Here is a 27,316-nt window from a genome sequence, read left to right as displayed (position 1 = left end):
AGTCAGATTTCCAACTCTTCAAATAAGCTGTACATAGATCATACATCAACAACCTTCTAAACGTTTGTCCTTTTATTTTTTGAAAAGGAGAGAATTTGCTGAGCTGCTGGAGAAATATGGATCCAATGGTAGCACCGGCTCAACACGCAACTCCCCTATCCAGCAAGGTAGGAAATCGCTGCCGAGTTCCACCACACTCACTCCTCTTTCCACCAGCACTCTGATTGACTGTGATTTAAGGTGGGCAGATCTGGTGTTCATTCATATGTGTATAACTACAATCTGCACAATAAACAACACTTTCTCTCATAAATGGAAGAAGCCTCAGAAAGTGCATCAGAATACGGATAAAGAAAACGTGCCATTTACAGTGTGATGTAATAAGGATCACAAAAAATGTATGAAGAATATGATCTGGGAGGACATCAAGAAACTATCTGGTGCTTCCAAATTACCTTTCTAGATTTGATGGAGCACTAAGCCTACAGGGTAGATGGAGTAAGTCGGCCTTTAAAAATGGCTTATGACAGTGCACTTGTCCATTACACAATTACCAACATCTGTTTCAGTCAGGAAGGAGGCAGCCAGCTGGTACAGATTTGTCGACACAGGGTTTGTGCACGTGAGGACACTTGTGTGCTCTGGGCAGTTGATGGTGTTGATACATCAGACCTGAACTTCAAAATGAGGAGACATAGATTTAAAAAAACGTATATGATGATAAATGATATAAAGCTAATACGTTATGACTGAGTGCTCAAACTAAAACTGGCAGAGTTACTCTGTGGCTCTGCATACGCCAATATAAAGATGGCTCAGTGAAAAAATGTACTGTAAGTTTTTCTTCTCTTTGAGATTAAGATACATTTATTTGTCCCAAACACATGCACAGACATGCACAAGCACACTCATGGCGGCTGTGGCTGAGGGGTAGAGTGGTCGTCCTCCAACCTGAAGGTCGGCGGTTCGATCCCCAGTCTGAACCATCTGCATGCCGAAGTGTCCTTGGGCAAGATGCTGAACCCTCAAAAAGCCCCCCATAGAATAACAAAGTGCTGCAAGTAGATGCACTGTATGAATGTGTGTGTGAATGTGAAACTGTACTGTAAAGCGCTTTGAGTGGTCTTCATCAGACTAGAAAAGCGCTATATAAATACAAATCCATTTACCAAATCCAAATCCATTTACTCATGCAAGGAGGGAAATTTAACCTCTGCTTTTAACCCATCTGGTGCAGGACACACAGAGCAGTGAGCAGCCATGTATGGTGCCCGGGGAGCAGATGTAAGGGGAGAAAGGTGCCTTGCTCAGGGGCACTAGACAGGGTAGAGAGAATCCTCTTGGATTTTTTTTTTTTTTTTGGACCCTAAGCATTCAGTGCTTAGGATTGCGCAGACTTAAGAAATGTTTGACAGGAAATGTTTTTCAGTAGAGCGACTCTGTGCCGCTGGAGTCCTCTGTGGCAGCTCAACTGATGAGACCTTCTATTGTCACATGTCTGAGATGAGCACTCCTCCTCCTGTAGAAGAAAGTGGGGCGGCAGTGGCAGAGGGGTAGAGCGGTTCAATCCCAGTCATCCCCATCTGCATGCCGAAGTGTCTTTGGGCAACATGTTGAACGCGGAATTGCCCCTCATAGAAAAAATATCTGTTATCCTGCTCACACTTTGACATCCTCTGGAAGGGGCCTATTAAATGTTCCAGCTTCTCAGCCAAAGAGCTCCTAGACTCTGGAAGAGCCTGTCTGGGGAAATACAAATTCAACATTAGTGAAAAAACTAAAAACATACCACATTCTCTTATTTTTACATATTTCTAGTTTTAATTATTGTAATGCATGGTCATGCTTTAATATTTCGATCATACATTTTATTCTGTTATTTCTGGGGGTTTTTATTTTTATTTGTGATGCATATAGTAAATTTGTTTCGTGTGTCGTTGCTGTATGACTTGGTTATGGCTCTACTTCCATCGACATGTACCTCTCCTCATTTGCTTATCTCTATAATTTACTGTCAGATACTGTGTAAAACCTATACGTAATGTAACATTGTAGATAAGAGACATATGAAATTACCACTTCACCACTGGTATGTCAGTGGACATACGTATCCGCCAGGAAAAGGAGTGATGAGTCATTCGGAAGTCGCACACAGCATCAGTATATCATAATCAGCAGCGGCATATGTCACTATGAATTGGTAGATGTTAGTAAAACAGTCACGGCCCACTAAAAACCAGTGGGGACACAGCTATGATCCCGAAAACGTCACAAGTACAAGAGCAGCATACCATCAGCCACTTGTCGTCTCCATTTGGCAAAATATCTTTACTTTCTCTTTTGTGTTTCATGTTCTGTGCAACTTCAAAGGCAATCGTTTCCTGGAAAGTACGTCATCCGGCTCCTCGTCTCGCTCTCAGAGTCCTTTGCTGTTGAGCCCAGCCGGCTCTCAGAACATGTTCAACAACAGTGGGCCCATGCTGCGCTCGCTCAGGTGAGAGCGATCAAAGGATTGACATGAACCATCACACTGCTCTCCTCTTGTTAGGAACAGATTTACAAACTGTTTAGTGAATTTGCACATGTACTGCTCTCACCAACTGCTTAAACATGCTATTTAAAATCATACACAGCTAGATGATCCACCCAGCTCAAGCAGGACATGTGGACACAGCAAACAAAATATTTTCACAATCATTTGCAACAATGGAACGTTTAAAAAAAGAGTTTGGTTCATTGCAGTAGTTTTGTGCTAGAATAAGAGCCAAACTACTAGTGAAGACCTCACTTTGGAATGAGAGACATATTCTGATGTCTTAGAAAGACTTGACTTACAGTTATTTGAACATTATTAATGCTTGTAGTTTTGTGTGGGGGTTTTACATGAGAAAACAGCAAATGAATTGAGTGTTATTAAGGGAGGATGTCTCTTCCTGATGAGGCCCATGCTGATCAAAGCATATAAAGATTGACAGCTTCCTTATTTACTATAAATGAGTAGTAATTAGAAGCTTATTGGGACAAATCTCTGGATTAATGACCCAGTGGTTGTAGAATATGGTTGTGCAGAATGCAACATTAGTGAGTGCTTTGTAATGTCTAAGAAAGACCCCAAATGCTCCTGACATTCATTCTAACAAACAATGAATAAGTGTACCTTTATATAAAGTGTTACACAAACTGGTATGTTCTTCCTATTAGCTGGTAAACAGTATGAACTAATATCAATTCATCTTCATTAGAGTGCACTAATGGCAGTAAGATGAATGTGTCTCACCCTTTTCGGTGCTTGAGAGTTTGATGTTCCGTGTCTGTGTGTTGTCAGTCACCCAGGTGAAGGAGTGATTCAGCTGCTGTCAGTGGCACGATCCAGCAGTTTAGGCATCACCATTGGAGGGGGCTCCAACCGGCCTGATGGCCCTGCTGTCTTCATCCAGGAGGTACTGTCTGGAGGAGACTGTCACCGGGTAAGAAACGAAGGCAACAGCTTCAAATACACAAACTGAAATTAAAATCTAAAACTGCAGATGTTTAAATGGCAGGGAAAGATTAAGGATTATTAAAAGGGAGTAATGTTTTCGAGTGTGGTGTAAATAAATAAACCATTACAAATGCAAGCTAGTTGTAAAATAGACGCAGTGATCGTGCACAAAAAGTTGGAATGTAGTGCTGCATTTATTTACTTTTTATTAATCTGAAATTAGATTTTTCAAACTGCATCAATTGTTTTTGAGCATCGGGGGGTACAGAAGACATGGATTAAAGTTTTCCGTCGCTATGACGGATTTCCGTCAACTCTGCTCGCATAAGGCGTAAAAAGCCGAGTATAAATCGGCCTTCCGGAGTCGCATTTCCGGTTTCATACCCGGAAACTGCGGAAACCACGGAAGATTTAGAAGAACGAATATAGACCAAAATAGAGGAGCACTTGGCAGAAAAGATCCGAAACTATGAACACTAGTATAACCCGTCACTGACCGGCGGATTTGTCCACCAGAAAAAGGCTCTGAGGAGCCGCCGTGGCGATGTATATAAACGTATGCCACACACGAAGAAGAGCCGACTTCAACAAAAAACATTACTCCGGCTAGTGGTCTGGCGGTGAATTGCGTTGCAACACGCGCCACTGTAGGGGAACTATAAACCAAAACGAGTCCGTAGAAGCTGCGTGCGTGCTTGCGTGCGTAAAAAACGACTATAAATCGGCCTTAAAAATGAGATCGATGCAGATCCGAAGAGAAAAAAAAATAGGGGGGGGGGGGTGTAACACTGATATGATTTGCAATAACTTCACCAATCAGCTGTGATTTTTTTAACCTTTTGTTTGTGAACCATGCCTTGCGTCTTTCTCATGTTTGAATGGATAAGTTGACGCGGCATTTAAAAAAAAAATCCATGCGTTGGCATATAATTGTTCTTGAAAGCATTGTGGAAATAAATGCTTGCTCTGACAACTTGTGCAGACGTTTTGTCATTTATAGCCCATTAACACGAATGGTGAAGTCTTGCAAAAAAATATTGGTTTTATGCCCTAGCTTTAAACTAGTAAGTGATAATGGACCACGTGAAGTTCAAATACCGAGGCGGTAAGCAGCCACGACCTAAAGTGAGTGCCGATTTTTTTTTTCAGTCAGATGATTTTTTTTTGCTTTAATCCCTGACAGAAGAACATCCAGACACACAATACCCTCTTACATCCATTATATATTTTACGATGTGACCAACAGTTACCTGATTTGATCTCATGTCTGAGTTATTGACTTCTCTATGCTTTGGCAATGTTTCCATTGTAGCAATCTCATTTCTGATTGGAGGAACTGCTTAAGATTTTAGGAGAATTTTAGAAACAAACATGATGTCTCAAAACAGCATGAATCATACAGTTACACTGTGGCCCAGGAGCCCTGACTGGAGTACCACGAGAATAAAACATAACTGAGATGGATGCAGTGCAGCAGCAAGGGACTGTCTGTAGTGAGGTGGAGCAAACATGGTGGAAGAGGATAGTGCAGAGACAGAGGGATGAGAAGGGAATGAAGAAGTGCATGTGCAGCTTTGGCCACAGATTAGTGTAAAATACTGCTGAGCCATGCTGAGCCATGCAATCTTGATCCTGATTCTGTGACTAGCTCTCTGACCTGGAGGAACAGTTACAGCCAACACACACACACTGTGGTCACACACTCAAACATCACACATACTATAGGGCCGCTGTTGTTCAGGGGGTAAAGCAGGTTCTTCACTAATGGGGAGGTCACTGTTTTAAGTCCCAGCACTTCCAGTCCAAATATCAAAGTGTGCTTGGACTAGACAGTAAAATGGTTGACTTTTAAGCATTTTTTATAAATGCAGTTCAGATACAAGTGCAGGGACATGCCTGGAGGACCCTAACCCTAACCCTGAGCAAAATTTAAAATATGTACAGTATCTTATAATGTTTTCTTAATTTATATCAGAAACTGAAAGTAACATTAATGAAAATAGATTACAGCTGTAATGTAACGTCAGCTGTATGTTATGTTAGCTGAACATCAGGTGTGAGCAGACCTTTCACTCACCTATATTTCTTACTTTTGTTTCAGCTATTTTGTTGCTGATTCTGGTCACTTTTCATTCAGTTTTCTTGATATAAAAAAGAGCTGTGGGGAAATACACAGTGTATTTCACTATCATGTATGGTGATACAATTTAAATGGCAATAATGAGTGAAGAAATGGAAATTCCACATTTTTATCGACAAGGTACATGAGATATGAGACTATAGTCTTTAGTTGCTATTCTGATTCTAATCTAATACATCACCAAGTGCTGACATTGAAGATGAGGAAATATTTCCTGATAATTTTTGTACACATTATTCAACATTCAAATTTTAAGATCAATAACAGTCTTATTAAAGCATCGTTAATATCCCTCCAGTATTGAATGTATTGGAGGGGGTTGTATGTATATTATTTCATTTATTAGATTGTCCAGCCCCACAGTTTTATCCTTTGCATCAGAGACATTGTTGAAAGAAAAGACAGTGAGCCAAGGCTTCCCCTTATTAAAGTGAGGGGTGGATACCTCAGCTAAACTTGCAGTTAGTCTCAGCAACACAGGGATCTGTTACTACTTCTGAAATGGTGTCAACGTGGAATCGATTTAGGGGAGTGCTGCAGGTTGCCAGCACTTAGTAGGTTTATAATATGAGGAGCACAGGTAGAGTAGAGTAGAGCCATTTGAGCTTCTCTCCATCAGTTAAAGACGTATGTAGTGATATTAATATATGTGATAACTCGATGTCAACTCACCAAGTTGTACTGAAGCTTTTGAATATCTATACATGGTTGAGTAAATTCTCCAATGGTGCAGCCAATACAATACACGATATACAAATTAACTATACAATTCTTAAGCAATACCACAATACACCACATTACAAACCCCACTATGACAAAGTATTTACAGAATTTCTTTTTTATTTGTAGTGTCACCTTGACTTGCCCAGAAGAAATTGACATCAAATGACAAACACAATCCTGTCAGTTCATTAAATCCTGTTGAAGATTTAGGAATACACAGTGGATCAGAGAATATTCAGCTCTGCTTGAATATTTTTTTGTGTTGCTTTGGTGTCAGTGCTGCTCTAATAGAGAATTCCCAGAGTCCCACAACAGACACGCTGCACCGAGTGTGAAGGTCAGCCATCAAGCTAGGACTCTGCTTAGGGCATCACCCTGCTGCTCAACTAACCCCCACCCCACCCCCTGGCACACCTACACACACACACACACACACACACACACACACACACACACACACACACACACACACACACACACACACACACACACACACACACACACACACACACACACACACACACACACACACACACAACACACACACACATACACAGGGAGAGAGAGAGAATTAGTGGTCAGAATTGGGATACAGCGACCTTCTCTCACATGCTACTTAATCCGTGCATGCCACAGGAGCAGCAGCAGAACCTGCAGTTCTGATCTTGTGTGTCTCATTCAACCCTTACTCCATCAGCACCTTCTCAGGACATGATAAATTAACAAATTGATGGTATTTTTAATCATGGCTGAATATTTGCTAAATTACCACTGTGATTTTAATTGAGAAGAAACACAAGGTGGATTCATCCACATTTAGTGCTCTAGTTAGTATTTGTGGCAGAAGGATGGTGTTTATGAGATTGAGTCATAATAAATATGTTTTCATGGTAATGAATGATTGTATCAATAAATTCTGTATAGGTTACAATGGAGCTCTATGGAACAGAGGAATATGATACATTCATCTTTTGTCCACAAAAGGAAACAATAGAATGAAAGAAGGAATAACACTGTATCATTACACATCCACTTTTTATTTCCTGAGGGCAGCTGGCTGATAGACCCAGTACAAACCTGATATTTACATTCCTCCTGAGTGATCTGATCACAGGTGGTTAGCGCTGAGTTCTGGTCTGATAGCACACAAATGCCTATCACTTGTACCACATAGGAAGGTGGTCTGAGACATGTGGTCATATTCATTTTCTGGTTGAACACAAATGTGTACTGGGCCACCTACTCAGCTGATGTCACTGACCTGCTCCAGTTTCTCAATGAAACAAATGTATTATTACACTTCTCTGTGTCAATACACTGATTTGTATGTGGTAACCTTCACTGTATCAACAGTGATCATCACATCAATTTGTAAAACATGTTGGATGAGCGGCGCACGCTGGACGTCAGAGTGAGTGTTCAGCCCACTTACTCCAAGTTTGACCGAAACAAGGCAGCATGTGTTGGTTAGTGCTCCTTCATGACCTCACTGGAGGCCTTCATGACTGCTCAGTCTGACGAACGAGTAAAGGAATGCTACTTGGTAATGAAGGCTGCATCAGGATTATGTTTGAGTTTACCAAACTGACATAACCCTGTGAAATGCTGACTATGCATCAGCCTTCCGATTAGAAAAGGCTGAAACACAATTTAACTGTTGCCCTCTTAAAGGATAGTTCTGGCATTCCCGCAACAAAGCATTTGTTCAGGCAGTGCACTGAAGACCTGCGTGCAATCACTGATCTGCATCAGCTGTTTGATTCACGCTTCACCATCACTGGCTCGTTCATATTAAATTAACTCTAAGCCTTAAGGCGGCTGCAGTGACTAACTGACTACTAGATGAACAAGACATCCATATATGAATTTGTTGGATTTAGATTTCCCTTAAAGTCAGTCTTTGCTGTATCTTGCTCTAAATGGTAAATTCTTTAACTCATCTTTTTCTCACTGAACTATCATTGTTCACACCTGGCCCAATGTCATGGGAATTAGGTGCATATTTAAAGATTTTGCAAGGAGCTCAAGGTTAACATGTGGAGGTTAAGGTGATCGATTGGATATACCACACATGACCTAAAGCTCATTCATGCTCAATGTTAGATACAGAATCAAATGTAACCTTCTGTCAGTACTCTGCTTTCATTTTGTCCATATTTGTGCACATCTTGGAAACAGAAGTAAAGAGGCAGTGGAACCAATAGTTCACAAGGAAGAATTTTCAACATGGCAGTCTTTGGTTTTTAAAGATCCGGTATGAAACGATAGATATCCAATAGATGTTAATTTACCTGGACACAGGGTCAAGGACTTTCTGAAGAGGTATGCACATGCAAGTTCAGACCTGTATTTACACACATCTAGAGTTCTGAGACAAGAGATCACATGAGAATCATGGACAGTGTTATTCATGATTGCCTTGTACACATGTGAATGGGCTGCCTTTATTTATATAGCACCTTTCTAGTCACTCATTAAGACTTAGATATTAAGACTAAGCGCTTTGAGTGGTCATCAAGACTAGAAAAGTGCTATATATATACAGACCATTTACCATTTACTCAAAGTACTTTACATATATTAATTTTTTATTATAAATAGAAATTGAGAATATAAACTTAAAATCCCTACAATTAACTTTTCAGTTATGTTGATTATTCTACAGTCTAATATTTTGAAAATCTCACTCAGTAAAGCCAGCATGTGCGTTTGTTTTGGAATGAGTGAAAAAAAATATACTCTGCAGTTTGCAGGATGTATAGCCATGAGGAAATCTGTCTTTTTGTTGCTGTGTGATAGTAATCATTACTTTCTCTGGTTGGGAAACATTTTTTATGATGTATGGGCATGACCAGTTTGAGATCTGCATGATTGAAGTCCCCTGCTACAATGATCACACTGTCTGGGTGAGCCGTCAGCTGTTTGCTGATGATGACATTCAGCTTGTGGGGGAATGTATGCACAATAATTGTCTTCACTAGTCTGCGTGCCAAAGTGTCTTTGTTAAAATACTGAACCCAACATTGACTCCTCTCATAGAGAAACGTTGCAAATAGATGCACTGTATGAATGTGTGTGTGAATGGGTGAATGTAAAACTGTACTGTAAAGAGCTTTGAGGGGTCGTCAGAACTAGAAAAGTGCCATATAAATACAGACCATTTACCATTTGTTATAATTGTGAATCCCCTTGGAAAAAGTAACGGTCTGCACCTACCACAAGGAGCTCTAGGTCTAGACAGCATTGTTTGTCAACCATGTCCACGGCTGTGCACCAGCTGTTGTTCCTCATTCGGAAGCCATACTTTCATCTCTGCATAAGGGATGTTGTTGTTCAGCCAGCTCTCTGTGATGAATGTCACACAATGAGGCGTAATCCTCATTCCTCAGAAATTACATATAACATATAACATATATGTTAAACGAAAAGAACAAGAAGAAGACTGCAGTAAATTGTTGCATCTGACCTCATAGTTAATCCGACCCGAACACAGAAATTGAATATAGTTTCAAAGAGTCAATTTTGATTTGTTTGTTCACACTAAATTAAAAATTGTAAAATTCTGTTTCTTAGAAATGAATCAGAATATGTTGATACATCTAAGCACACAAGAATGGTTCAAATGACTTCACATGGTTACTCATTAATCTATACTAAAACCCCACAGTTACTTAACTAAATCTCAAATCATCCCACAAAACACATCTGATGAATAAATTATCATAACTTTGGAGTCAAATCTTTATTTTGTGCATAATAGTTTTATTCCTGCTCTGATCACATTATTCCCTACACAGACGTTGATTATGCCAGTATTACAGCAGTGTACAGAATAGACCATGTTATGGTGTTAATGTGTTAACGGGTTAACTTATAACCATTTAGTTTGTAACAATCACTTTACCATGCATGCAGCAGCAGAATGAATATTAGGAAACACTGATGTGTATCTTATATATGCAAACATTAGGGTCCTTTACTGATGAAGCTAAGCAACAATAACTGCTGACTCCTCCACATTCATTAAATTAAAATGAATGTGGTGAATGAAGTTTCACAGGCTTTTTTAGAATGATTGTGTATTGGAAAACATTTTTGCATATTACTTTGGATACTATTATGGTATCAAAACCAACAGAAATGATGGACAAAACTACAAACATAGTACTCCAGTTTTATTTTAATGAAATTAGCCAAACAGTGGTGTATGCTCCTCCTGTTTGCACATATCCCTGGCTCTCTTCTTGTCCTCCTGAATCCCCTGCTTCCCTCTCCCCAATCCCATCCTCCTCGCCTCGCTGTTCACCCACTCACTGTCAACTGTGGGCAACATGACAAGCAAGGAAAGATGGAGAATAAAGGGGGGTGGCAGAGAATGGAGGAATCTGTGATTGTGCCTTTATGCATGAAGGAAGCTGTTTCTACAAAATTAGAAATTGAAGATACCAGTGAGTACCACTGACTCACAGAGACCACTTGAGGCTAGCAGTGCCTCAGGGCTAAGAATATATCCCATTATCCCTATCTATGTGCAGAGCCTTGTACTTTTTGTTTTTTTATCAGTAAAGTGACATTATGCTCCTGATAAAAGGATGAATTTGGTCGGTAACATCTCACAGCTGTGGAACCTGTTCCTCTCTCTTCACAAAGACAAAATCTGTCAGTATTATTTAAGTTTAGTGAGAACCTTCTACCTTTTATTTCACCAGGAAGGTTGTTTTCGTTGCTGTTTTTCTTTTAGAAGGGATATGCAAAAACCTATTAAACCAATTTATTTAAATTTGGTGGAATGGTGGGCCAAGGAAGAACTTGTTAACTTATAGAGCACTGGTATGTCACTTTACTTGTCTGAAGACACTCAAGGTGCTTTATGCTTCAGGTCACAATCACCATCAAACACACACACTGATGTTACATCGTGGGGGGCTGGGGTCTTTCCCAAGGATTCGACATGCGTACTGGGGAAACAGAGGATAAAACCTTTCAATTAGTGGACAACCTCCTCAACTACTCTCACTACCAGAGGTTTGGCAATCTGTCAAATTTCATCACCACACTACCGCCAAGTTGCCCCAAAAAGGAAACCAAATGTTAAAACAGTACTTCTGCTGCCAAAACGTCCACATGTTCATTAACAGTAAAATTTTGAATGTAGTAGTTTCACATGTCAGAGCCGAAGTTAATATTCAGCTTGTGTTTGTAGATGTTTGTTTAGGCTGTAGATATTTAATTCTAATAAAACACAATGCTTGTATAAAGTTCTGGCTCGAATACATGTCATTATAAACTGAATAGCCGTCTCTGAATTAATCCACCATCAGTGCTTTTTCACTGATTTACACACTGAAAATCAGCATAAGAGATTGTGAATGGCACAGATAAGTAAGACGCATGCAACTGTGTTGGAAACAGGGCATGATAAAGCAAGGCTGTACATATTTACTGTCACAAAGTGTCTTTAACTCTGTACACTAAAGCCTGGCTTTGTTACAACAGCAACTGACACTGACCCGCTCTGTTTATCAGTCTTCTGCTTGTAGAAGCAGGTTGTTCATTTCCCCAAAATCCCAACTCTTAATCCCTTGTGTCATAGGAAGCAGGCTGGCATTTCATGCACTGTCATTTGCTGTATGGGATGAGTCAGCAGGGGATTATGCAGCCGTGCATTTATCAGGACAGTGGTAGCTCTAAGGTTGCTAAACGCCACAAACAGAAAGGAGAGATTTGTATGTAAATTAGTGAAGGGGATAGTCTTCAGTGGCTGCATTTACCAGTCAAGATCATTGGTGTACTACACTATGTGATATTTTCTCCTGGATCTTACTTTTGTTCTGTTTTGTGTTGGCTTTATTAGTTCAATATTTGTTTCTGTCACTGTGTCACATTTGTCAGTTGTACTGTGCCCTATAGATATAATTTATCTCAGTTTGACCTCAGGTTTGAGAAATCAGGTGTGACTCCAGTTTTAAACAGTTTAGGACTGACAGCAGGGAGCGGCTGAGTCACAAACAACTCTCCTTCTAGGTGTCAGTGAGTCATCAAGTTTAACCTATGCCATGACAACATGTAGCATGTCTTATATTCCATCTAGACCAACAGTAAACATGAGGCCTTCCATTACCTGAACCTTTAATAACCATATGAGGCTCTATAGCACTTAGTCTTGTAAACTGGAATTGTTAAGACATATTTCAATGGAAATCAATAAAAAAAATTAGACGACATGAACTATGTGTCATGTTTACAGGCTGCTTGTTAGGCCATTGAATGAAGTGGTTCTGGGTGGTGTTGGTAAGGCAGCATGGGTGAGGAAAAGAATTTGAGCCCTATGAAAGGACCTGGTTTTCTGCATTAATTGGTTATAAAAAATGACTCCATAACAAGTGACTCTCTAAGTCACAACTCCAGAAAAACATAATATGCTGAAGCTAATTAAGCACACGCTATTATAGTCTTTGGTGCCTTCATTGAACACTCCCATTAAACATTCATGCTGCTGGCTACATGTAACATTGAAATTCCTGAAGAGGAAAATATTTCATCGTGGCCGTACTTGGATTGGTGCTAAAAGTCTTGGCAGTGGCCTATATACTAGTATCATAGGAAAGGTCCCATTAACACTGATTGAAAAGCCATTAGGGGCAATGTGGGGTTCAGTATCTTGTCCAAGGACACCACTCATGGCTTTAATAGAACCACAACCTCAAGGTTAAAGCTGTGTGTCTGACTTTTGTCTAGGATGGACGTTTGAGGCCAGGAGATCAGCTCATTGCCATTAACAAAGAGTCCTTGATAGGTGTGACCCATGATGAGGCCAAAGGCATGCTGAATAAAGTCAAACTCAGGTGGGTGCTGCTTGTGTTGGTTAGAAATTCCACGGGAGTCTAGGAATCTCTGGAGTAACATTGAATACATTGTGTTGTGTGTACATACTCATGTCTTTGTTTTTGTCTCTTTGGGTGTCCAGCCAAGACACTGCAGTGGAGATAGCCTTCATCCCAGGTAAAGGACTTTTTCCAAGCAGCGCATCTCTCCACAACGGAGTCCAGCGAGCTGCAGGGAACAGCCACAACTCTGGACGTTTAAAGGTCCACATCAGATCACCTGAGGTCAGCTTCACAATATAACACAGCTCCAGACTTTCTGCATGTACTACAGATTTATTAATTAAATATTTTATCCAAAAATTGTTTTTAAATTATTTTATTATATATTTTTTCCACAATCAAATACTGTATATTTGTGTGTGTTTTGTGTGCAGAGCTGCACAGAGGAGGCAGCCCAAGTGTCCTCTCCTTCTCCTGACATCTGCCCACCAGATATTCACATTTCAGGTAGAACACCTCACTACACACTCTGTGAGATACCGAGACTGGTTTGATTCATATGATTATCTGGAACTTTAAAGGATAAATCTATAGCGATATTTAGTTTTACTTAACAGAGAGGGAATTTATTCTACTAACAAATTCTGTGTGTTGTCTGGATAAAAAACTGGTGTCACACACGTGGACATGAGAGCTGACGCCAGTGTCTATGTGCTGTAAACAAAACATGTGATCTCTGTAGTGGAATTAGTTACAAAGTCTCCTGTTTACTGTTAACAACACAGATTACTTTACATAAAAGATTAAGAGGATGCTTGTCACTACCAGATTTGCACTGATATGTATTTGTCGTTTTTTTTAAGGAGGTAAGCTTTAAATGTACTTGTCCAGATATGTATAAGCTATATATGTGTGTATATATATATATATATATATATATAGATATATATATATATATATATATATATATATAACTAAATAATTAAAGACAGAATAACTTATAGAGAAAAAAAATGAACTGAGGGAGAAGTAGACAATGTGGTGATTCCATCGTTGGAATACTGGGTTCAGTATGACACTCCAGCATGCAGGATGGAGGAGCTGGGGATTGAACGACCGACCTGGACTGTTCCTACTCTTGTGCCAGGGTTCTTTCACTTTTCATGCCCCGCCCCTTCTCAAAATGTCATATTAATCCGTTAAGTAGTTTTTGCATAATCCTACTAACAAAACAAACACAGACAAAAACATAACGCCCTTGCCGGAGGTAATTATGAAACTGTAAACAGCTAAAATATGCACACTTTAATCAAAGAGGTGTTTAATGGGTGTCCAAACAGTGGGCATGAAAACAACCTATTTTTACTTATTTTCCTTCAGACCGAAAAGAGGGTTAAACAGGTTGTAAAAGTGCTTATTTATTAAACAGAACGATTTAAAACATACCAGCAACCCTAATGTCAAAGGACGCCTGTACACTCAGCTCAAAGCCACTCAAGAGACTGTCCCAATCCTATTGGCCTGGATTAGCCAAGCTCAGGTCATTACCTGTAGGTGCTGTGACCACTTAGCTCACCTCCAGGCTCCCACTGATAAAACCACGTGGTAGCTTGGATAGTTTATGGTGAAGTCAGGAGTCACACAATGGACAGATATCATAGTCATTTCTGTATGTTTAAAGAATTATCTTTAAGGCAATGTCGAAGCTATAGTGCAGTCTCACAGAGTCACTGTCACTTTAAAGTCACTGTGCTCTAAATCACAAAATACATTATGTCAAGACACTTTACATCGTGAGATCAAGCTCTTCTCTTGAGTCAGCTGACCTCACTGACAACATGACCTTTTCTCCTGTCGGCCCCGGCCTAAAGCACAGCAGGGGCACAGGCCATGGAAGGTGTTCAATCCTGTTAGGGAGATAAACTGACTTGTGACGATATGTGTAAGACCCTGTTTGCATGCAACAGTGATTACCAGGGTCCAGATCAGTTTCAAACAGCACTAGTCTTCACAGTAGAAACAGTAATTTCCAAAACCACATTCAGTACAAGAACCTTGATTGGTGAGAACCTAGTGAAACTGTTTTTAAGCTCTTCTTTTACTGCCAAAAATGAACCAAAAGTTAGGCCTATACTCGAAGTGTGTGTGTGTGTGTGTGTGTGTGTGTGTGTGTGTGTGTGTGTGTGTGTGTGTGTGTGTGTGTGTGTGTGTGTGTGTGTGTGTGTGTGTAATTCAATGTAACCACTGAGGGCCGAACTTTTATTGTGACTCTCAAATGTATTTGACGACCACAAATATTTTGTACATACTGATGAAGTTGGATTTCAAAGGTTTCACAGAAGGTTGTTTAAGCACAGGCTCTGAGCTAAAATAAAAGAAAAAACATATTTGTTGCATGTTTGTTGGACACATTTTGTTTTTGAACTGGAAATAAGCTCAGATTTTATATTTCATGCTAGAACAACAACAGTGTATGATGTGGAGTGGTATCAGGGTTTAAAGCACAACACAACAGCAGGTCTGGTGGTGGTAGTGGAGGGGGGGGGGGAGTGTAAATCCTTTGGTGAGGGCAAGGAGGAGGTGGAGGTTAGTGACTTCAATAAGCTCATACCCCCTAGCAACAGGGGGCTGTGCAGACGCACACACACTCAGAGGTCAGCGTGCCGTAGCGAGCAGACATACGAATCTGGGACAGACAAACTCATCAAATTAATATTAGGATCTGGCTGTCTGCCCTCCCCTCTCGCACTGTTTTCCCTCACTCTCATCTATGTAATCATCCACCTTTCCCCCACTCCTCTCTTTTTAATCATCTGCTTTTCACTCCCACACCATCCCTCACCCGAATACACCTCCCCTATCGCAGCTACCCTCGTCCACAGAGAGTATCTGTCCATCCACTCTGATATTACAGATTATCCAATGATATTTCTCCTTCTGTTGTTTACTTGGTGCACTGTGGCCTCACATACACTGCCCTCACTCTGTTGATAGACCAATAGCTCCTGCTGTGTTGTCATCGTCTTGCTGGGTTTTCTACGTATTTTTTCCACATGGGGAAGTTGTTCATACAGGTGGTGGCTGTGGCTCAAGAGAAACAGGTGGGTCGTCAACTAACCACAAAGTTGGTGGTTTAATCCCCGGCTCTTCTAATCAGCCTTCTGAAGTGTCATTGGGGAAGATACTGAATCATAAATTGCAGTGTATAAATCATGTGAAAGAAAAAGCCCTGTGTATAGAAGTGTTGTATGGCATATTAATGCAAAGCACTTTGAGTGGATGGAAGCTCTTCATACATTTAATCCATATAACCCCTGTTTTTGGCCTCTCCCCATCTAGTCGTATAGACTGATATTTTTCACTCTTTCTGTCTTAATCTTCTTCCTCTTTTATCCACTTGTCCTTTATGCCTTTCTCTAGGTTCAACAAGCCAGAGGTCACCAACAGCAGCCAAACCTAAGATCACACTGGACCCCCACATACGCCTCAAATTGGACAAGTTAGACTTGGTGAGTGCTGCGCTCTGTTCAGACAAGTTGTTTAACAGCAGCGCTGCTAAACTTATTTCTCCTGGGGTGGGATGCTAAACATGTTCTCCCATTTGCACTGGTCAGTGCTACACAGCTGGGTTTGTCAGTCCTGATGTGGGTGTGTTTGAATATTCCACCTGCTATGTTTGACTGGTGCATCACCTGCTGTGTGATGACTCCAGTGTTGTAAGTGGCTGAAGAGGTGGCCTCCTTTACTGTCCACCACGGACATCAAGGTTGGACGGGTTGTTCATCCACAGTCAAACTACAGTGTTTGACAGAGTGTTTATCTGAGTTACCATAGCCTTTCAGTCATCTTCCCCTCTCTCAACAACACCGAGCTGCTGCTCACTGGATGGTTTCTCTGAGTAAAAACTAGAATGTTGTGTGTGAAAAACTCAGATCATCAATTTCACAAAGGCTCAAATAAAAAATCTTGTCACCGTCAAAGTCACTGGGATCCCATGTTCTCATCAATTGGATGTTTGATGGCAACATTAACGGAGGCTTCTGACCTGTTTGTTTGGTCTTGTGGTGTCAGAATTATTGAGATGACAACTTACTGACTGGGAAAATTCACAGGGAACAACTCGTAAAACAACTCAAAAATGTGGGTACACAAGTTGCCAAGTGTCTGACATCATCACTTATAGACTCACATAATTTCACAATCTGCTCTACAGATTATTTTTTTAATGTCAACTTGTTAAATGTTAAACTTGTTTTTAAGCACCCAACAACAGACTGTTAAAACAGTACAGATGTTTTTTATCATGAACATGCAATTTTATAAATTATTTAGATGCCTGTCACACCTGATCCCTTTTCTCTGCTCCTCATTATTACACATATATTGGAAAAAATATGTCATGGTGTTGTTTAAATTCTCTAAACACATAAATACAACATATTTTTTTATTTTCCATATTCTGACCTTATCTCACATGAACACACCAAAGTCTGAACAAGGACGTCACAACTCAGGACATGGGCGCTCCAGAGGAGCACGTGTATCTGCAGGATTGTATACACTGCCCTGCAGCCACATGATTGGCTGATTGGATAATAGGGAAGGGTACAGGTGTTCCTGTACTCACTTTGCTTGTCTGGTCTCATAGTGCGACACAGATCATACATTTAACCTAAGCTACAGTGAGTATGTAACCAGCTGTCATATAGAATCCTGAAGTGGTTTTCTATTCTATTCTATTTACAAGATCATACCATCATTGTTTTTTATTCTATTTTAATTTCATGCTCTACAATGTTCTAGGTATTTTATTCGCATTATTTTTTTCTTTCAACTCATCTTTTATTTTTCATTTCTTTATCATTCTTATACCTCTTTTATACTACTAATCTTTTATTGCATAAAACATTATTTGAACAGTGCTTTATTATTTATTATTATTATTATTTTCTTTTAATTGTGCCTTTGTATTGTTTCGGTCCTGTACACTGTTCACTGTACACAGTGTACAGGACCTTCACTCTACCTCTGTGCTCATAAGTAAAATTGCTTTGCCTTAGTCTATAAAACGTATATAACCAAGTGTATAAAATGGTTTAAAAATCACCTGATGATGTAGTTAATCTTTATGTATTTGGGTTTTTACACTCATGGTTGAATGCACTTATGTAACTCGCTTTGGATAAAAGCGCCTCAGCTAAATGAAATGTAACGATGCTGGTGTAGAGAGCTGTCTAACATAGTGTTCATCAAATGATTCAGTGAACCTTATGTTTATGTAAAAAATGAAGCAAATTAACACTTAAGATTTTTCAAAAAATTTTATATTTCACCTCCCTCCTTTTTTTCCTCTGCCCTCTGCACATATTTATTACCATTATTCAGCTTTGATTTTAGTTTTGTCCGGATCCTGCCCAGCTGTAGGTTGACCCTAATCTACCAATTCATTATTGGGATTAGTGAGACATAGAGAGAGTTTAAATGTTGAATACAGGAACTCTCTCTTTTGATCTGTTGGCGCCTTTTTAAAATGCAAAATAGAGAGGGAGAGAAGGATTATGGGTATTTTTAGCCTTGAGAGATACTGTATTAGGTGAGGAAAAGTCACAAAGAGTAAAAAGCTGATGAAACTTAATACAAAACAGAAATGTCAGGCTCACACCTTGTTTAAGGACCAGACAGCTGAAGCTATTCATTCTACAAACTCTTGTCAATCGTTCACTACTTCCAATCTACTCTTTGAATAATTATTGAATATGGACTTGCTGCGTGATCTCAGTACACTGACACTACATCCTGTTTTTCTTCTCAAGTTATGGTATAAATATATCTGCCTCTGTGATTTTATCCCCTTCACCGTTCTGTCTCTCTCAGGCTTTGTCCTTCCTCGGGCTGGATGTCAACGAAGAGAACAAGAAGAAGTTGAGACAGAATCTTACCACAGACCCACAGGGCACTGTGGCCTATGGAGGTTAGGAGCACACACACACACACACACCCACACACACACACACACACACACACACACACACACACACACACACACACACATACACACACATCCAGCTGCGTCAACAGCAAGGTGAAAGATCTGTGTTGAAGTCCTGTCAAGTCACAGGCTGCATGTCACTTACCGGTTGTGTCACTTGTGTACGGTGTCACGTTGTGTAACCATGAGGCAGCTCTGTCTCTCTTTGTACCCGGGCTGCTGGTCAAAGTGCAGCATTTTATTGACTACATGCTCAAAGCACCTGTCTCTGCCTGAAGATGTGATTTACAACATGAATAAATGTTTATGCACAAAAAGCTGCCAACATATAAGAATTCTATTTGGAATAAAAGTGACATTAATGAAGAACAATGTGAACACTGTGCTTAAAAAAATATGTAGAAGCTAAAGAGTTCCAGTGGATATTTATCACACCACTGTGTGTAGGCACTGATCTCTGAGATTTTCCCCCTGCCTGTTCGGCCATGTTTACTCTGGTTTATCTGTCATCCACATTTTCTTTTTTGTGTTTTGTCTTTAACACTCAGACTTTGTGGAGGCCACAAGGAGCGTCTTTCAGGAGAACCTGGAGGAGCTGGGTTTAGGGGCGGGCCCCTTCATGTTCTCCTATCATGAGGCAGCCAGTCTGATGGACACATCGGCCTTCCATTCACCTGTAAGCAGCTCTCACAGCCCCTCATAGGCCTGCAACATCCCAAAGCCTGTGACCCTGGCTCAAAACCACAAAATATACATAACTGTGTGTGTTTGTGTGTGTGTGTGTGTGTGTGTGTGTGTGTGTGTGTGTGTGTGTGTGTGTGTGTGTGTGTGTGTGTGTGTGTGTGTGTGTGTGTGTGTGTGTGTGTGTGTGTGTTTGCAGACATATGAATCTGAATGCAGCTACAGCAGTGAGGAGATGGAGCAGTTTCAGACGGAGGTGAAGCAGCTGCAGACCCAGATGAAGCAGCTGAAGGTGAACACACACACACACACACAAACACACACACACAAATACACACACACACAGTAATGGAAGATAGATAAAGCCTATGTGAATGTCACAATACAATAACTGTATATCAAATTGTTAGCTGTCACTTACTGAACTATTTGTTAAAGATCCTCTTGGCACATTGAGCCCTGTAAGTGACAGGAAGTCCTGCAGGAGTTGTCAGACCATGTGTACTGAGCAGGAATAAAGCTGGTACTGAACACATTATATGTGCTGTGACAGACAACATCTGTCGATGAGTACACTGGTACTGTCACACGTCATTATTGCCTGTCTTCTGTCTTATTAGTTGACAGAACATGAGCAATGAATCCTCTCTGCCCACACTTTGTTTGGCTTCGGTAAACAGAGACACCAGTTGCTCTTCTGCAGGGGCGGCCCAAACCTTTATGGGGCCTAAAGCAGAATGTGATTTGAATATTGTGCCACCAATAATGTTGCCTATCATCAGTGCCTGCCATTAAAACACCTACTGTAAATCTAAGACACCTGATGGGAATCTTTAGGCACCTCACTATTTAATTTGATTCTGATTCAGAGGGCTGCGATCTGATGATAAAACATTTATGCATCTCGATGCATCAATTCATTTTATTTCGATCCATGATAAAAAATTTTATCACCTCGTCACTAGAGGTGTACATCTTCACTAGCTTCATGATTTGTTCTTTAAAAAAGTATTAAAGACTGTTGGTGTTATTCCACATGTGCTGTTATTTACAAAATAAGGTCAGTCTATAACCGTGGTCAGTCTATAACCGTGGTCAGTACTCTCCAAATTGATTTGACATTCATTCAGTTTAGACCTCTGTGCTGCAGCTTTAGTCTTTACTGTATCAGGGTGGCCCCCCTGGGCTGCATGGAGGCTCATTACTCCGCTCTGCTCCTCTGCCTTTTTCTAATTACTCACACGATGGTGTCAGATCAAGAATCGGGATCATTCCAGTCACTTTAACCCTGATGTCCTGGCTATGCGCGTCACAGTATTAAAACACTAAATACTAAATAAGTGGCTCATAAACTCTAAAGCGAAACGACAAACACAAAGTAAAATTTGTGACTGTTCAGCTCCTAATAACTTAGTGTAGTTGTTTATTGTTTAAGGCTAAAGTGAGCACAGGTCAGCGAGGGAGTGGAGGGAGGACACTCAGACAGAGACACGGTAAAAGACGACCGGACCTTTAATGTGCGTCTCTGTCCTGATCCTGAAACAGCGCTGATTATAATTTGGAGCGGCGGGACATCACTAAAATAAAGAACGAAACTTGAATCAATTATGTTCAGTCTCTGCATAGATGCAGAGTCGTCCACGTCTGATCTTGATGCATCTGTGAATTTGCAAAATTTCCACACCTCTATAAGACACCCAGTATCTGCTTGATTATTTCCCTCTGCCAGGGAGGTTGTGTTTTAACCCCTGTTTGTCTGTTGGTGTGTAGGTTTGTTTGTTTCTAAGCAAGATTACACAAAATCTACTGGAAGGATTACCAGTAAACTGGGTGGAAGGATTTGGTATGGGTCAGGGATCTGGATCTGGGGATGGATCGAATAATATGTGTATGCTGTGTTGCTCTGACAGAGGCTGTGGGAACTGATAAAACCAGGAGTTTTATAATAACATAATTAGTTCAATCAATCAATCAATCAAATTTCATTTGTATAGCCCATATTCACAAATCACAATTTGTCTCATAGGGCTTTAACATGGTGTGACATATATATGTGTGTGATTACAACAGAATCTGATATTTCAAAAAATTACAACATTTCAAGTGTTCTAAGCAGGAGTTCAGTTTGCATATGTTCGGGGCCCACTTTGCTCCATTGTTGTATTTCTGAAGACGCAGGTGTGTTTGCAGTCTTTATGTTTAAAACTGCTGTGCTGGTAGTTCATCTGCTGCCTCTCTTGGCAGGTGATGCTGAAGGACATGGAACACAGCAAGAAGACCATGGAGGAGGAGCTGCAGAAGACGTCAGAGGTGAAAGACGAGCCAGGAGAGTGTGTTTAGAGTGGCACACTGAGCATGCTGACTTATCTTCATTGCCAGCAAGGTTTATAATAATGAGACATATTTGTTATTATTATTATATTATTATACCCAGGAAACTTCTGTTGTCTTTTGCAGAAAGCATGTTTGACTGTGGAGGAAAACACGCGTCTGAAGAGTCGCCTGCAGGCAGCGGAGGCTGAGGGGGGGCAGCGGCAGGGCAGCAGCGCCGAGCAGGACTACGAGGAGGTAATCCAGCTGCTGGAGGCTGAGATCCGAGACCTGAAGAACCAGTTGGCCAGCAAAAGACAAGCACAAGGAGGGGAAGCCCCCAAGGTGAACTCCAAACAGGTACTGAACTGTTTTTACTTTTATACTCTATTTCATCTCAGAGTTACAAATTACTGTAGATTCAGAAAACAAAATAAATAAATAAAAAAATATACTCATCTTTATTTAAAGTATTTTATATGAACTAAATAATATAAAATATATTATGATATACAACAATATAACACTTGATACTATTACTTTTTATGTTAGTATATATATAATGTAATATATAATTTATATATATTACTGCTTTAAGTTACAGATGGAGTACTTCTCTCAGTGCTGTACACTAGTTTTACATTTAGACACAATGCCCATCGGTTAATCAAAGTCGTCTGGTTGATAACAGTCCTCTGGTTGTTGTTTACAGTCTTCTGGTTGTTGGTTACAGTCCTCTTGTTGTTTACAGTCCTCTGGTTGTTGGTTACAGTCCTCTGGTTGATTACAGTCCTCTGGTTGTTGGTTACAGTCCTCTGGTTGATAACAGTCCTTCAGTTGGTCACAGTCCTCTGGTTGTTGGTTACAGTGCTCTGGTTGATAACAGTCCTTCAGTTGGTCACAGTCCTCTGGTTGTTGGTTACAGTCCTCTGGTTGATTACAGTCCTCTGGTTGTTGGTTACAGTCCTCTGGTTGATTACAGTCCTCTGGTTGTTGGTTACAGTCCTCTGGTTGATAACAGTCGTTCAGTTGGTCACAGTCCTCTGATTGTTGATTACAGTCCTCTGGTTGATTACAGTCCTCTGGTTGTTGGTTACAGTCCTCTGGTTGATAACAGTCCTTCAGTTGGTCACAGTCATCTGGTTGTTGGTTACAGTCGTCATGTAGATTTGTATAGTGTAGCACTTGATTGACAATGATCACCTGCAGATGGGAGCTAAACCATGTAAAAACAATTCCAGCTGCTTGTGCAGGATCAAGCCCAGAGCCAACAACTGGCCATGTGATTTGAATTGAAGTTAAAAATAAATAAGTTAAACTTGCTTTTCCTTTCCTCTGTGCTCAATCCATCCTCCAGGCCCTGCTGTCAGCCGCCTGCTTTTGTAGCCTCGTCTCTGTGAAACATAACAAGCTACATTTCCGTCAGCTCCACTGACTGAGCCACTAATCTCTGCCTCTGTTTTCACTATCAGCCTGCTCTGTTGAACACAAGACTTTACGTTGATTTCCTCTGCCTCACTACCTGTGGCCCTTCTCTCAGATGGTTAATCCTCAGGCCGCACACTGGCACGGTGCCTCATAGAGATCAATCTGAGACAAAGCAGAGTCCAGTAACACATAAGATAAGAGAATAAGAGAGAACAGGGAATGCTCTTCACCATCCTCCTCTGACTGCTGCTGCAACTCAGGCTCACAGTGTTAAGATGAGTTTTAACATCTGATGAGTCTGATCAACCACTTCCCTCTTCCCTCCCCTTTTCACTCTGCTTTAGTTTCTTCCGTATTCCTTATCTTTTCCTCTTCGTCACCTCTTTAATTCAGTTTCCATTCTCCTGGTTTTTATGCACATTTTAATAAACACAAAATGGATTGACAAAAAATTCTTGCAAAAATGTATTTATGTTTGCCGCAGGTGTAAACGTTGGAATTGATAAACAAAATGTGACGAAGTCCAATAGAAACAGACTCAGTGAATAAATAATGACATTCATGAAGTATGGAACTTAAACGCCTCTTTAACATGGAGCGATAAGGAGAATGGAGTCTTCCTCACATTAATTAAACAAACAGAAACGACTGCAGCTCTTTTAATTATCTCCTTGTGACCTCTTCTGCAAATATTTAATGGTTATTGTGTGCAAGAAAAGATTTAGGATATTGTTTTCACAGAACTTAAGCAGGCTCAAATATTAAGCAATGAAAGTGTATTGCTGCTGTCTTTGGAAAACCATGGTCTTTTTTCTAGTTTGAGAAAATCAGTTGTGTTATAATATAGCACCTCTGAAAAAAGCTTTACAAAATGCTTTAACAGACAAAGCAGACACAGGATAGTTTGTTCAAAAAATTTACAAGTAAACTCAATAAGAAGATGTAAAAGCAGTAATTATAACATAAAAAGAATAAATGTAGCATAGAAAGAAAAATTGTTGAGATCACATAAAGGCAAGTCAATAAAAATGTGTTTTAAAGGTGTAGTGTGTAAGATTTAGGTGAAAGGGATCTATTGGCAGAAGTTTATATAAAATAATCCTAGTGATGTTTTGACTAGTGTGTTCAAGTGCAGACTAATTCTGTGTGTGTTTGTGTTTGTGTCTGTGTGCCAGGAGGAGATGCTGGAGCTGAACAGGAGGCTGATGACTGTTGACTGCCAGCTGAAGAAGTCTGAGCTGAGCAGGAGACACCTGGAGATCTCCAACAAGAAACTACTGGGCTTTGCTCAGGTACCACTCACCTCCTGTTACTTAGTATTGATGTGGTCTTGTTAGATGTCATGTTCACAGCTCACAGAGGTATATATGTTCAACGACCCAAATGAGTGTCACCAACAAGTACTGTGTTTGTATCTGTGACAGAATAACAAGTCCCTCTGTACTCCATTGTTGAGCCAAACGAATCTTCTATGACATTTTTTACACTTATGTTGGTCCCCTTGAGTATTACAGAGCCAGTCTGCCCCCCAGTGGCAGAAGGACACACTGCAGCTCAGCACACAGTTCGATAAACACATGTCCCTGGCCTCTCTTGTAAAAATCCATTTGTTCAGATAAGTGTTTTTATGTCTCTATCCTGGAAAAAGGCACAGCGCAATAAGGCACACTCTCATGCAATAAGGCAGAAAGGCTAAGGAAATTTGGCTAAAAGTTTCACTCAGATTTACGGATGAGCTGATTAGATTAAAGGTGACTGTGATCACACAACATGTGTTTTTGGCCATAACTCAAGAATTCATGTGATTATTATGAGAATATATACCTAATAAATTCAATTAAATTACTTTAAATTCCCACTACATATATTAATATTATTAATTATATTTCAACATCTTATCGATAAAATAACTTTATCACAGAACTTCACATGAATGTTTACATGATCTCTTTCTTTAGAACGTCCACAAAGTGCTGACAACACCGAGCCTGTTTGGAGGAGAAGGCGGGTAAGAGACCCTCATCATCACTTTATTAGTCCCCTCACATTTATATTTTCAGGTAAAACCACGTTAAGAACACAGACTGTAAATGTTTGTGTGTGTTTGTGTGTGTATATCAGGAGCAACAGGTCGTCTCCAGCCACTGACAGCCCCGACACACCTTCACCACTTCCTGATCCCGCCTTCCAGCTGGCTGTGGAGGCCAAAGAGCTGGTGGAAGGAGTCACTGCTGATGGCGAAGGTACAGAGAGCAGACTGGAATACACAAGATCAGGACCTTAGTACTCAACTGTGCACCAAACTAGAGCTGACAAGTTGGATGTTGGATTCATTCATTTTCCAATCAAAAACATTTCATTGGTTTCATTAAAATGTTTTCTGGAAAAAAGAAAGTGAATATATTTGGGTTTTGAAATGAAAGTCAGACAAACAAGCTTCAACTTAGGACTTTTACATAACTACTAGTCAAACTGGTCCATCACTCACACATCCTGTTCAAACACTGCACAGCCGTCAGGGGCAGTTTGGGGTTCAGTGAGCCGCGGCAGCCCTATTTGCATTAAATCCCGCAATCACAATAATATTATGACTACTACCATTATTAATATTAATTATACTGGGAAGAATGTAAAACCTTTCAAAATAAATTATTAATAAGGGAATAAAAGCAAGATAAATGAAACAAAGTTTAACAAATAAATCAGAACAGCACCAAAAAGGTAAAGAACAAATGGATCTTTATTCAAATATTTTAACAGGTCTAACAAAAACAAATTAATATTTGTATATATGTGAATGTGCATAAATAGTGTTTATATACGTCCACACACAGTCACGGAGAGGCATATACATATGGGTCCAGACGTTTAGAGTCCAGTTGCAGAAACATCTCAACGGTGATCTTGAGAAATGGAAGGAACCTGAGCTGGACTCCTCAAAGCAAAGGGATTGAATACTTATGTCAATGAGATATTTCAGTTGCTTAACATTTTCTAGAGTTTGTACAGGGTATTGATTGATTAGGGACATTTTTTAAGTTATTTTAGCATAATTCTGCAACATGAATGTGAAAAAGGGGTCTGAATTCTTTGTGAATGCATTGTACATGTTATCAAAGAAGCAGAACAGTGGCTTTAAAGAAGTAAATGCAAAATGTTGATAAAACTTGATTGCTGCTCTTTTATTCTCAAAGTATTTTTCTTTCCATCTGTGATGAACCTGCAGCATCGGAACACGTGTCAGAGGCGGCGCCGGTGCCAGACATCAGCCCGCATCATGTGTGAGGGACCAAGAGCCACAGAGGACAGTTTGGGGGGGAGCGGGGGGGGGGGGGGGGGGGGGGGGCTGAGCAGGTTTAGCACACAGCTGAACAGACCACACCACATCAACAGCCAGACACGAGTACAACTTCATCACTCCAATCAATTCTAATCCTCAGTTCACGCTGACAGGATGAACACAGCACAGCCAATGTTTTAATGCCAAAGCTTGCTCGCACACGTCAAATTAGTGTCTTCCTTTGAAATTTTCGACAGTCTTTACGGAGGGTTCAGCAGCAGAGCGTGTTGAACTCAGCCGTGACCCGAGGACTCTCTTCCTTCAACTAATCACATGTACAGAAGTTTCTATGCGAAGTGCTCTGCCAAATAAAAACATCTGCTGGAATTCTCTTTTGTGTTAGTCAAACAGCAGGTGGTGTTGGAGGGGCTGCATGACCGAGTCCAACACACACACA

At 40.4% G+C, this 27,316-nt stretch overlaps 1 protein-coding gene across 1 annotated transcript in view; it reads left to right on the top strand.

Moving 5' to 3' along the window:
- si:dkeyp-72e1.9 (syntaxin-binding protein 4) overlaps positions 1-26,877 on the top strand; it is a 66,949-nt gene extending 40,072 nt beyond the window's left edge. Inside the window, exons 6-21 of the mRNA XM_061090476.1 lie at positions 88-167; positions 2,371-2,494; positions 3,326-3,467; positions 13,083-13,189; positions 13,312-13,453; positions 13,606-13,678; positions 16,592-16,680; positions 19,046-19,142; positions 19,709-19,836; positions 20,041-20,133; positions 22,086-22,151; positions 22,299-22,496; positions 24,758-24,871; positions 25,538-25,587; positions 25,701-25,822; positions 26,806-26,877. Coding sequence (XP_060946459.1) covers positions 88-167; positions 2,371-2,494; positions 3,326-3,467; positions 13,083-13,189; positions 13,312-13,453; positions 13,606-13,678; positions 16,592-16,680; positions 19,046-19,142; positions 19,709-19,836; positions 20,041-20,133; positions 22,086-22,151; positions 22,299-22,496; positions 24,758-24,871; positions 25,538-25,587; positions 25,701-25,822; positions 26,806-26,864 — 1,684 coding nt within the window. The 3' untranslated portion in view covers positions 26,865-26,877. The remainder of the gene's footprint in view (positions 1-87; positions 168-2,370; positions 2,495-3,325; positions 3,468-13,082; positions 13,190-13,311; positions 13,454-13,605; positions 13,679-16,591; positions 16,681-19,045; positions 19,143-19,708; positions 19,837-20,040; positions 20,134-22,085; positions 22,152-22,298; positions 22,497-24,757; positions 24,872-25,537; positions 25,588-25,700; positions 25,823-26,805) is intronic.
- Positions 26,878-27,316: the final 439 nt, after the last annotated feature.

This window comes from Limanda limanda, chromosome 17, assembly GCF_963576545.1.
Source record: "Limanda limanda chromosome 17, fLimLim1.1, whole genome shotgun sequence".
Lineage (NCBI taxonomy): Eukaryota > Metazoa > Chordata > Actinopteri > Pleuronectiformes > Pleuronectidae > Limanda > Limanda limanda.
The sequence above is the reverse complement of the archived record's forward strand: the minus strand, read 5'-3'. Positions and strand labels throughout refer to the sequence as shown.